The 12,491-nt window shown below is 33.2% G+C and overlaps 1 protein-coding gene across 1 annotated transcript; it reads right to left on the bottom strand.

Moving 5' to 3' along the window:
* Window positions 1-1,044: 1,044 nt before the first annotated feature.
* LOC148280401 (sorting nexin-4-like) lies at window positions 1,045-11,936 on the bottom strand. The gene is made up of 10 exons (XM_088228443.1): window positions 11,731-11,936; window positions 11,544-11,650; window positions 10,601-10,739; window positions 9,539-9,716; window positions 9,180-9,318; window positions 8,970-9,097; window positions 7,859-8,021; window positions 5,439-5,600; window positions 4,484-4,598; window positions 1,045-1,491 (listed from the first exon to the last, which is right to left on the bottom strand). Exons 1-10 carry the CDS (start codon window positions 11,797-11,799, stop codon window positions 1,441-1,443), a joined length of 1,251 nt encoding a protein of 416 aa, XP_088084569.1. The 5' UTR covers window positions 11,800-11,936; the 3' UTR covers window positions 1,045-1,440.
* Window positions 11,937-12,491: the final 555 nt, after the last annotated feature.

Raw genomic sequence — 12,491 nt, 5'->3', positions numbered from 1 at the left:
CGATCAAATTATTTAATGTGGAAATAATTTTGACGGTTAGTTCACCGAGTTTGCAACGAGAGGGTGTTATTTCGCTTGTTTGGCAGTCTCACTATTTTTTGATATTGTTAATACGCCGTTTTTTGCCACTCTCAGAAAAGGTCTTTACATACTTAATATTTCCCAGAGAAACGGTCTGAGGATTTACTGTACTTCTATTATTATATATATTCCCGGACTAGTGGCCGATACAGACAAGGCACCGACGTCTTCCTGAGATTATGCACTTTACATAGCTTATTACACTTCACATATATACAAGTCAATTAATCACTTTATTGCAATGCTTATTACTTAAATTGTATATTATGGACATATGTGTATTTTGAAAATAAAAATAACAACAGAACTAATCAACAATATTTTGATTATTGTCTAAACAAACTGAAAAAATCAAAATTTCTCGCTATCGATGATGTCTCAAATTTAAAAATATATATATATTAAACGTTATGTAAAGGGGAAAATTCAATTTCATAATAAATATCCCTTTTACATATTTTTAAAAGAAAAATAAAGTCGGGCAGAGGAAACATCATGAAATAATTTTCTTTTTTATCAGTTTGGCGCGTATGCCGTGCATCGGTGGAATGAGTATTATCCATATCAGTATGTGATATGTAAGAATACGTGTCGACAATAAGTAATAAAGTATTGAGCATTGTTTATGCGATATAATAAAAGTGTTAAGGAAAAATATTTATAAAAGTATCTATTAAGATAATTAAATTTTAATTTAGGAAATTTAAGGCAGTAAGCATATTTATATCAGTAATATAATGAAAGAACTTACTTATGCATATGTGTTTAGAGTATAAGTATACATTAAAAATCAAATCTTTGGAATCACATTTTGTCTTAATAATTGCCACTTACTTCAGCCTCATGAAAAACATTCCATAATAATTGTTATACTAAATACAACATAATTTAAAAGAAAAAACTTTAAAACATATCAACAAAATTTGATTTAAATAATATGTTATAAATAAATAACAAGATATAAATAAACGTAAAATGGTTTATTTGTACAAGAATAAAGCTTCTAAATTGTACATTTTAAAAACAAACACTAACTGAAGTATGTAGTACAAAAATAGATGTACATTATTTTCTACAAATAACAGATGAAGCGAAATATTTCAATGCTTCACAAAAAGCTTCCGGAGTCTCTTCAAGTTTCCACAGCTCTGTATCGATAATAATATTTATTTAAATCATTTTACGAACATGCTACATGATGAAGTTTAGGGAGCAGGCTACTAGATTACATTAATTTTAGTGAAAAAATATATTTTTTCTGAACGATGCAAGTAATACGCCGTTATGGTATTATTTTAGAAGGAAGACAACTCCGTGTGACCGGAACACCTAGGACAAGAAACTGAGCAGCGGCCGACATTACGATATCCCATCCAGACATTCCTTCACTTGTGTCCAGGTCTGAAGACCCTGAAAGTTAATATAAATTTATCATGATTATGTTTCAACTCAATAGTGGTCACTGTTCCCTTGAGGTGACAGTTTGTTTATTTATCGAATCCATCTTACTTTTTATTCTAAAAAGTACGATACAAATTGTTTGTTTTTTTTTATTTCCCTGGGGACTCATCTGCCCCTGTTCTGAAACGGAGAACACGTGTAAAGGTAATAATAAAAGAAGTAAGCAACGGAACATGCATAGTTATAAGTTGAGGTATGCAATGATACAAAGAGAATATAGAAATGTAGGAAATATGAGAAATACATACTGAGTTGAATAAAGACACGGGTCATCCCCGGTTGTAACATTATTCGCTTTTTATTAATTGTATGCTTTCAACGTATTTTCTTCACCTTCTGTTGACTTATAAACTTTTATATGCTAATCAGTATCATGTTTATACTTGTGTAAATGTTTTAAATGTTCACTGAATTATATCAAAACATTTGACCACCATAATTCAGTTGACCTTAGTTGCTGCCATATATCGACCAACGATGCATTTATTGCTCTCCAATCTCTCAAAGGTAAAACCAATCCACTCACTACCCCTATCTATCATTTTCAAACTATTACTTCGATCTGGTGAGTTTCCAGTAGCTTGGAAACCATCGTTTATTACACCTATCTATAAATCTGGAAACAAATCGTACGTCACTAACTTTAGACTAATCTCAATTCTATCTCACATACCTAAACTATTCGAAGCAATATTAGCGCATAAAATTACTCTTATTTTCAAAAAATATCTTGGTTGATCAGCAACATGGTTTTCGGTCTGGTAAATTAACCACGACCAATCTCTTGTCTTTTACCGACACTATTTTTATGGGTCTGGAGGAAAATAAACAATTTGATGTGATTTATACCGATTTTTCTAAAGCTTTTGACAAGGTCGATCACCAAATACTGTTGACCAAACTGTCTTTATTTGGAATTCGTAATCCATTGTTATCTTTCTTTAAGTCATATCTCAGTGAAAAGAAACAGTTTGTAAGGGTAAATAATTCCATCTCAAACAGCATTAATGTATCTTCGGGTGTACCACAAGGTGCTCACCTGGCTCCTTCGCTATTCAATCTGTTCATCAATGATATAAAAAATGCTTTTCTTACTTCATCAATTTGGCTGTTTGCTGATGACACTAAAATTCTCAAACAGATTGACAGCCCTTCCGATTGTTCACTATTACAATCTGACTTATTGTCTTTTATGACCTGGTGCTCATCCAATAATCTACATCTTAACTTAAGTGCAAGGTTATGAGATTTTTTCGTCTGGAAAATCCAATCATATACGACTACTCACTGAACGATGAAATATTATCATCTGTGTCTAGTATACGAGATTTAGGTATTATACTTGACACTAAACTTTCTTTTACAATTCATATTGAACATATTATCAATAAATCCTTAAAAATTCTTGGATTTATTAACCGAAGCTGCACAACAGTTGACTTCAAAAATATCAATACCCTTAAAACTTTCTTCTGTTCCCTAGTTCGCCCGCACCTAGAGTATTCCTCTGTTATCTGGTCTCCATATTATGATGTTCACATCAAGAATATTGAATCAGTTCAACATCGATTTTTGAGAAAGATAGGCTGGAGGTTGGGCTTATCCAGAGACCTATGTACGTATAATGAGTTAGAAACTACCTTGAATATATCTTCTCTTCAAAATCGTCAAAATAAATCCGGCCTTATAGTCCAATTTAAAATTCTCAACTCACTCTTTGATGTCCCTGAACTGCTGAGCTTAATAAAACTATATATCCCAACTAGAAACCTCAGACAAAACTTACTCTTTCATACCGATAACCATAGAACTAACTATGGTTTTCATTCCCCTATGCCCAGAATTCTTAGGTCTGCCAACAAACATACCAGTCTTGATTTCTTTGATAACAAGTTATCTTCTTTCAAACGATCACTGAATCAAATTAAATCATAAACACCTCTCTCCCGCTTCCATTCCCACAAAGTCTACTATAAACCATTGAGTCTTTCTACTTTTTTTATAATAATTTTGTATAATTGCGTCCATAAAAATGCCCATTGGGCGTATATATAAATAAATAAATATATTATGTAAAATCATCATCATTCCATATCCTCTCCCCAGCTGGAGCATATGGTATCCACAAAGAGCCTCTATGCATCTCTGTCGGCCGCCAACTCCTTTGTGTCCTCCCAAGTCAGGTTCTCGTTCAGAAGTTCTGACATAAGCTGCCGGCGAACTGTCAGCAGTGGATGTCCAGAACCTTATGCGTTGTAAAGTAGGCAAGCGTGGTGAAGGCTCTCAGGAGGCATCCGCAGTATATGGCCTAGCCAACCGTATTGCCTCCGCTTGTCGACAGTTGTCCCCGGAGTTTGCTGCGTCCGTTCTTTTATTACCTCATCCCTCACAAAGTCATAAATCCATAGAGGAGAATAGGTGTTATGCAAGCGTTATATAGGTGGCATTTGGTTTTCACTGAGTAAATATCCATCTCCAGACAGCCTTCATAATGTTGAATGTGGCGCCTGCTACTCCCAACCACACTCCCAGTTTTTTTTAAAAGCTGTCATTTTCTGTAACATATACTACCAGGTATTTGAAACTCTCGACCCTTTCGATAATTTGGTTTGACAGAGTCACGGGATTTTGAGCATCAAGGCATGAAGTATTATACAGTGCATGGGTTTTAGCAATATTGATTTTTAAACCCATGCATGCGGAGTACCTATTTAGCTTATCTACAGTGACCTAAAGACCCCCGACTGAATCGTCAATTATAACCGAATCATCGGCATACTCTAGGTCGCAGATTTTTTAAGAGGGGGAGATGGATATTCCTCGACCTAGTGGAATCAACTTTCTAAGGATGAAGTCCATAATGATTATAAAAAGGAACAGTGCAAGGACGCAACCTTATGTAAAATATAAAGGAAAATTTAATAAAGAGGGAGACACTCACCTTTCTGGCATTTTTTACTTGTAAAACAACATAACCAGCTAGTGTTTCTTGGAGGTCTTTGTCTTTCTGCTTTTGGAATCTTTCTATATCTATTAACGCCTTTTCTGTGAATTCTCTGCAGAGTAAAATTATTTTCTGGTAAAGCTTGATGTGTACAACAGTTTAAATTTGTATTTTTAACATTTATTTATTTTTTATATTAAAGATATCGTTCCCTCACTGGTGTTCGGGCCGAGGAAAACATTTTATATTATTTTGAAACATGTCTTAAATACATGTTAAACATGATAAAATCGTACAAAAATGACAAATAAATCACCCTTTTACCTATTTAGCCCGATCTACTTGTCAATCAGTATGCAACACATCTCCATTATCCATTTCTTAATGGAAATTTTATATTGAGAGTACTTACTAATTGTCCTTACAGACAATGGAAGCAGGCTGTACACTTTAATATTACATAAAGACATAGAAAATAGATCATAATAGATAATTAATAAGCCAGAGTAGGGTAAAATTACTCAGCCAAAATATGTCAAAATACATGATTTATTGTTTCAGCATTTACTTTGTGGAAAAACATTTTGAATTTATTTAAAATAAAACACTTTGTAAATTTACTACACAAGAGTTTAATACATTAAAACACAAGGCCCGACCCTATCAGTACCCAAGTATTAATCTGTGTATGTATTTAAGTTTAGTTTATATTTACACCTGAGGATGGGTAATACTGATTACACGAAACTAGTCGTGTTTTAATGTATTAAACTCTTGTGTGGTAAATTTACAAAGTGTTTTATTTTAAATAAATGTCAAAATACCATTGGGGCAAATTGTTATAGTATGAATACTCTACTTTACAACTTCTGAAGAATTTCTAAATATTAATATTGTAAAATTTAGTTATATCCACAAAAAAGCGGAGAATATATCAAGTTGATTAACTGACCTTAGTTCCTCGCGGGCTTTTTCTATGGCAGAGCGATCAGCAATAATCTTAGTATCCAAAGTACGGCAAGTTTGGTCGCGTACAATATCAGGATCCGTTGTTCCAAATAACCGGGACATAATCCCCGCCTTGCCTTGTGCCGCACGTTCTCTCTCTGCATTCCTGTAATTATTTATTATTAAACTTCGCCGTAGGTAGGTATAGGTAACTCAGCCTAAGTTGAGGCCATCACAGTAGTCACACAGATGTATAGCTTGTACACAGAGTGCTACTTTTCTGTCCAAATTATAATTTTTTCAATTATTATTATTTATTAATATTTAAAAACACGTATTTTATGTCCAACATGTAGTATAGTGGTTGGCACGTTTGGCTGCCGTGCATGAGGTTAACATGAAATATTTATTTAGAATGATTTTTCGTAAACCAATATACTGTATTTTTTAATATTTTTTTTTTAAATTGTAAAAAAAATACATTTCTTTGTTAAATTGTAATTTTTTTTTAAATGTAAAAAATATAAAATTAACAGTCATTACTAAGACTCGGACGGTTCGTAGCAATGTGGTTATTTCCAGTGCCGCGTCATGGTAAATAAATTACAAATTTATAATTCTATTGTACTCAAAAAATACATTTATAATTGCAACTTTAATGGCGGAGGAAAACAATGGCTAACACAAATATTTATAATACATACAGGCACAATTGAAATAAAATACAAATAAAGAAAATTAAAGCTAGGACGAAAAAATTAATAATAATTACTACCCCAAGACAAGATCTGCTCTAATAAATTATTTAAAACAGGGGTGCTCAAATGGTCGATCACGAGTGTTTTTTGAGTCGATCTAGGGAAAAAATATCCGTGCATATTGTGCGGAAAACTAATATCTATGCCACGATACACCCTACCTAGGTGACAATCCTGCATCACACATACTTGCAGCTTCTCAGAGTCGACCGATAGTAGTCTAACAACATAGAGGTAGATCGCCAGCAGTTCAAGTTTGAGCACTCCTGATCTAAAAGAAAGCACTCAAACTTTCCTAAAAATACGCGACAATTGCGATACAAATGATTTATAAATAAAAAACATTAAATATATATAGAATTAGCTCTAATTATTATTTCTAATCCGAGTTTTATATTTATGATACATTTTAAATGCATACACCAAAATACTTAATGTATTATTTACCACGACTCCCCACCAGAATTTACTGGAATTCGTTGGAATTACTGTCGCAGCATAACTGTTTGGTATTTAATATTAAAAATAATTATTTGATTTGTATCTATGTATTTAAACATAAATTAAAACATCATCCTATATCTGCTTTAGGGACACTTAAATTATACCTGGAAGTACGGCCCATTTCACACCATGGTAAAAATCTAACGGCATGAGAATATAACATAGGGTGGATTGATATTTATTGTATTCTAATTATACTTTTAATATACAATATTTATCAATTGAATGCTAGGCAAACACAATGGGCTGATTTATCTTTTCTTTATTTTATTTTGGAGGATCATCTGAGAGTAGGTCCCTGAATAAATTTTAATAAATACAAAAGAATATAATAAATGTCAATCCGCCCTAATTTTACCTTGCCATATGAATTAGGATGATATGCCTGAAATGGGCTTACATGTTAGATAAAAACACACTGTTGTATCCTTCGGAAACAAAAACAAACATTTTACTATGCGTGCGTTGGCATTGTCTGAAGTCGAGTTGCCTATTATATACCGCGTCACACTGCTCTCAAACAGGGGAAAACAAATTATGAAAGTAAATTCTGGCACATTATGAGGCAATGCGATCTGATTTAGAGCCAAAAGCAATGCTTTTTTAGATGATATTGATATCTTTCTTTAATTATTTTAATATATTATTGAAAAATTGTTTCTTATGAGAGCTAGGACCATTTAAAAACCCTTAAAAGCGCCCAGTTTTATCTGCATTATTCGGAGGTATGGTAAATACATAAATATGATAAATATTTTTGGAAAATGCAAAAAGACACAGAAAATTTCATTCTTATACTCTTTATTTAAAAAAAACCCAAATCTGGTCAGTTTTGGGGTGCAGAAACAGAGAATCTGAGACCTCGATTTTGTCGATTTTAGTTAGGCATAATCAGTCCGGTGTGCAGTTGTCTTTTTCACAAAGTATCGGGGAGGCATTTGCGAGAGAGTGACAGAAAAACTATGTTTAAATACCTATTCATCTAACTGCACTGCCACAGCATATCTTAAGATTTTTGATGGAGAAAAATTACTTAGTGCAGTATTTAGTAGAATCTCACACATTACATTAAAGGTTTCAGGTCTTTACTTTACAAAAATTAACATAGGAATTGAAGAAATGTGGATAGTCAAACATAAACAGGATGATAAAATAAAGTTACCTCGCATTGAGGCATTCCTCTGAATTCTCTACGGCTAACTGCAGAGACTCGTGGTGTCGACAGACATTCTGTAATGCCTCTGCGAAGAATAAGTATTCCTTGAGCTGGTCAGCATACTGCTCTTCATCTTCTAATATACTGTCTATGCTTTCCGCTATGGAATCTACAAATATTATCAACTTCTGTAATAAGTTAGCTCTAAATCTCTAGCGTCCCTGGATACACATATACGGACTTATGATTTTTAATTTTATTAAAATGCTGAAAATGTTTTTTTTAAACTGACAATAATTTTTGACAACTTTCAAGATGTATTCTGTATCCATTTGTATTCCTCAAATGTAAAAGATAGTATTCTTTTGGCAAATTTATATGGTTATTGTTTCTGTAAAAAATCGTCGAGTGCGAATTACTCAAATTGGAGTCCAGTTATGCAACTATTTTACGTTTATTAATGAGTTTTATTAAAAGAAATTACATTGGTAGAAAGCACTTAGGTCATTTTTTATAAAACCATTATTAAATTGGCTTTAGTAATTTATATTTTTAAAATAATTATTTATTAAATTTCTAAGTACAAATGTTCAATAATTATTATGTAATAATAATTTAATAATTATGTAATAACAATTCAATAATTATGTGCTAGTTTTCATTTTTGTGTAAATAGTAAAATGTCATAATTTATAATGTAATGGTCAACGCGTTTGTCTACCATACAGGAGGTCTCGGGTTCAATTTCCGACATGGTTGAAACTAAATATTTATTTAAAAAGGTGGTTTATACTAAAATGTGTCATAATCTCTGTACTGGCACCTGAAGCCTAAGACTGATCATCTTACTTTCATGTAACAAAAATGATCACAAAATGCTGCAATTGGTGTACCAACGCAGTGTCCTATGCACCATTGGGTGCGGAAAGGGAATAATGATGATGATGATAATAAAATAATTTTTAAAAAACATTTTGATTGATTTGGTTTATGTTTACCATCTTTATTATTTATTCAGAAAGAAAAAACTCATTTTTCTGGTGAACATTTTCGTCTCAGGTATCGGAAGTTGAGGTTGAAGTAAATAAACTAGTGTTAGATTGACAGAAGAAGTTACCAAAATAATGTCCAGCTTTCTGTAGGCCATCGCCCATTTCCTTTTCTATAACGCTCCATTCGCTAAACAGTTTTCCGTAGTTTGCGTGTAGTTTACAGAGAGTGAGTTGTTTTTCTACCATTTTGGACCTAGAAATGAGAATTTTAAGAATACACTTTGACCATATTGTAACAATCATACATGTTTGTCAAATAAACATTGTGCACTTGCCTCGTATACAATAAATTATTTAGACTAGATTCGAGTTGTTTGCCATATGTCTTTATCATTTCAAACTTAGCATCCGGTGATTTTAATCTTATCGTTATCGCCAATGATTTCAGTTTCTTCTCGGCCAAAACCATGTAACCTGAAGCAAAAATATTCATTAAAAATTTGAGAGAAGAATTAAAACAAACATTAACGTTTTTTTCAATGACGAGATAACAGTATTTATTTTACGTTCAAAATGAAAATATATGGAAATAATAAGGTGAGGAAAACTGTAGTCAACAACATTCGGTTTAGTAAACAAATACGATGTGACTCCGGTCACCCGAAGCAAGTAATAAGTCAAAGTGAATAAGAACCTGTCTCCAGAACAGTTTCTCTCCAGCCGTGTTGTAGCTGCAGGAAGCCGAGGAAGTGAAGGTCGTAACAGAGTGCAGAGTGGGCCGCCACGCGGAGAAGGAAACTCTCCAGACCAGCTCGACGCCGGTCCACAAACTCCGCACTCAGCGTGTCACTCTTTTGCCATCCGTACAGGATCTGCAAATAACATCACTTCATTGGGATCTCATTACAAGGTCCGGGCGGAAGATTCAGAACCCGGGGTGAGTTTTTTGGGCTCGATGAGAACTCTCGGATAAAATATTGAAAACGGAAACCGAAAAGAGAAAAGTCCGCTTCTTAGTGTAGTGATTGGTACATCCGCCTATCCCATTGGAGTCCCGCATTCAATTCCTGGGATGGTCAACGAGAAACATTAGTTTATTAAGTGATTTTACAATGCAAATTTCAATGTCCTTGGACTGAAACCTAAAGCGTCCGATAACCTTACCTTCACAACAGATGATCACGATACGCTGCATTTATAGTAATAATGCAATGTCTTATGCACCACTGGATACAGATAGGGAATGATGACAAATAAAAAAGGAAAATGGGATGAACACACTAAAAAATACACACATAAATTTTTTTTTGTTATCCAACACAACATAAAACATACAGTGTGGACCAATATAGGCATTAAGTTGAGTTCTTTGAGAAAATACTTTAACTGTGTATATAACTAGTTTTTATATAACAAAAGTGTTTGAAAAGAAACTTTTTTAAATTTTTTATTAATACACGCGCAAATTGAATTATTATCTATTTATATTGGGATAATAATTGTAGTAGGAAGAAATGAAAAAACGGATTACATAAAACAAAACAAAATATGATGAAAAATGCATATTTGGTGAAAAATATAAGTACTAACATGACTGTTTTTAAAACATATGATCCATAGACCATAGAGGGGGGCATTCTCAATAAATTACATTAAAAAAAATATTGACATTTTTGCAAAACTTTTATTAGTGCCATCGAGTAGTACTCTTCAGACAGTGAAACTGCACAAAAATGGATAAATAAGGAAAACAAACCCTCTTTTCTGGTAAGGGGGGCATCACAACAAACGGATAGGTGACTTGGAGGTAGTCGTGAAGTTGTTCGAACTCCGTGTAGCGACGCCATATTGAACTTATTTTATTTTGGAGCAGATTAAAATGTTCATCAGTTACTCTGAAATGAAGTAATTATGAAGTTATTAATTGAAGTAATAATTACTAGAATTGTAATTCTAAACAAGTGGATGATTATGTATATTGGCCATACACGAGTACCTACATGCATACACAGTAATTATAACATTAAAGTTAACTTATTAAACTCGTAAAACTGCACAACTCCATAAATACTTCTACCTACGATTAGATATTATTGCCGTGTCTAGGGGAATGAAGAATACAGTTTTGAATGTGAAATAGAACCGAAACCCCGGAGAGCTACTCTCAGATGAAAATCCTGGAAAAGGAAATCGAGCGGAGACAAGTCCGCCTTGTAGAGTAGCGGTTGGCGCTTTCGCCATCAACGCTTGAGGACGTCCCATTATGCAGTCCCCTACGCACCACTGGTGCGAAAAGGGAAAAGATGATGATTATTCCAGTATTCGATAATGTGCGACATATTTGTGATAAAAGTATTGTGAATCACAATCCAATAGGACCAGAAATGTAAGACTGAAAATCATTTCTTTGTGTGATAACATATTATAGATGATGTTATTCTTGTATCAATTCAGTAGCCCGTGCACTACTCGGTTTACTTGTACTTTTGTTTAGTAAAATCTACTAAAACGAACTATATTACTGTCCTCGAATATTTCATTGAAAGGTGAAATTCATCATACAACTGAGAGACGGATAATATAAAATTTTCATTGTTCATCGGCAATTAATTCCCACTAAGGTATTTTATAATGCGTTAGAAAGATTAAAGTGCAATTGCGGGTGGTAGAAATAATATTTACAGAGAAAGGTGACTCACTTGACATCGATAAGGTACACCATGTAGTGATCACGCACGTGAAGAGGACCATTCGCTCTCTTCTCCGATTCCAAAATGTTTATTTCTACATGCTTCGATAAGTAGTCCTAAATTATAAAACAGGCAATTGGAGAAACAACAAAGTATTACATGTCAACAAAGGTGATAATCAATTCAGTACACGAACCTCTTCTTTAGTATCTTTGAGAGAAATATAAGAGCTGATTATTTCCTTAGTATCTTTAACACCTTCCATTTTTTCCCACAAAAATCAATGTCCTCGAGAACGTGGAAGAAAGCTGCAGTAAATACTTCGTACCTAAACTTTGAAAATCAAAACGAGACTCCAAATGTCGAGTAAATTATACGACATTCCTATCGAAGAGTGGACAATTTTTAATAGTAATTATTATATAAAATTTAAACATAATAATGAAAAAACGTGTGGTTAGCGATATACCTAGAAATAAGCAAACTACTTCATAATTAATCCAGAATGACAGACACTCACGGAGCTTAGAATGACAAGTAAAGTCATAGATTAATAACAACAGAGAAGATAATAAATATACGTTTGACATATTATTATCGTTTTGGGTGTGTTTCAATTTACTGGACGATCTTTGGACGTTTCATCCAGCAGGTTGACAAAATTAAACTTTTTGAATGTTACACAAAATAAAAAAAGGGATTCTAATATAATTGCCCCCACTGATTCCGAATCTGCTTTCAAGAAATTTTCAGCTCGTTTTTTCAGAAAAGTTTTAGGGTAAAACGAGTCAGAAATTTAAGAAATTTGTTTTTTGGGGTGTAAATACTGGCGGCCTCGTGATGTAGTGGTCAGCGCGTTTGCCTACCATGCAAGATAGATCCTTAGAGTATATAAATGTATATATTCTAAGGTTAGACCAGATCTTGACTTAAGGTAGTAATTATTATTACATTTTT

Source organism: Micrasema longulum, unplaced genomic scaffold (genome assembly GCF_059751315.1).
Source record: "Micrasema longulum isolate JH-2025_06_02 unplaced genomic scaffold, ASM5975131v1 h1tg000582l, whole genome shotgun sequence".
Classification (NCBI taxonomy): Eukaryota; Metazoa; Arthropoda; class Insecta; order Trichoptera; family Brachycentridae; genus Micrasema; species Micrasema longulum.
This window is presented reverse-complemented; position numbering and strand designations above follow the sequence as displayed.

What these genes read in the sequence shown, in the direction of transcription:
- LOC148280401 (XM_088228443.1), bottom strand. Translation starts at nt 11,799, where the DNA reads ATGGAAGGTGTTAAAGATACTAAGGAAATAATCAGCTCTTATATTTCT. An exon ending in AATAATTTATTGTATACGAG is followed by an intron (nt 9,098 to 9,179) that starts GCAAGTGCACAA and finishes TCTCATTTCTAG; the next exon opens with GTCCAAAATGGTAGAAAAAC. An exon ending in AAAGCCCGCGAGGAACTAAG is followed by an intron (nt 4,599 to 5,438) that starts GTCAGTTAATCA and finishes TTTACTCTGCAG; the next exon opens with AGAATTCACAGAAAAGGCGT.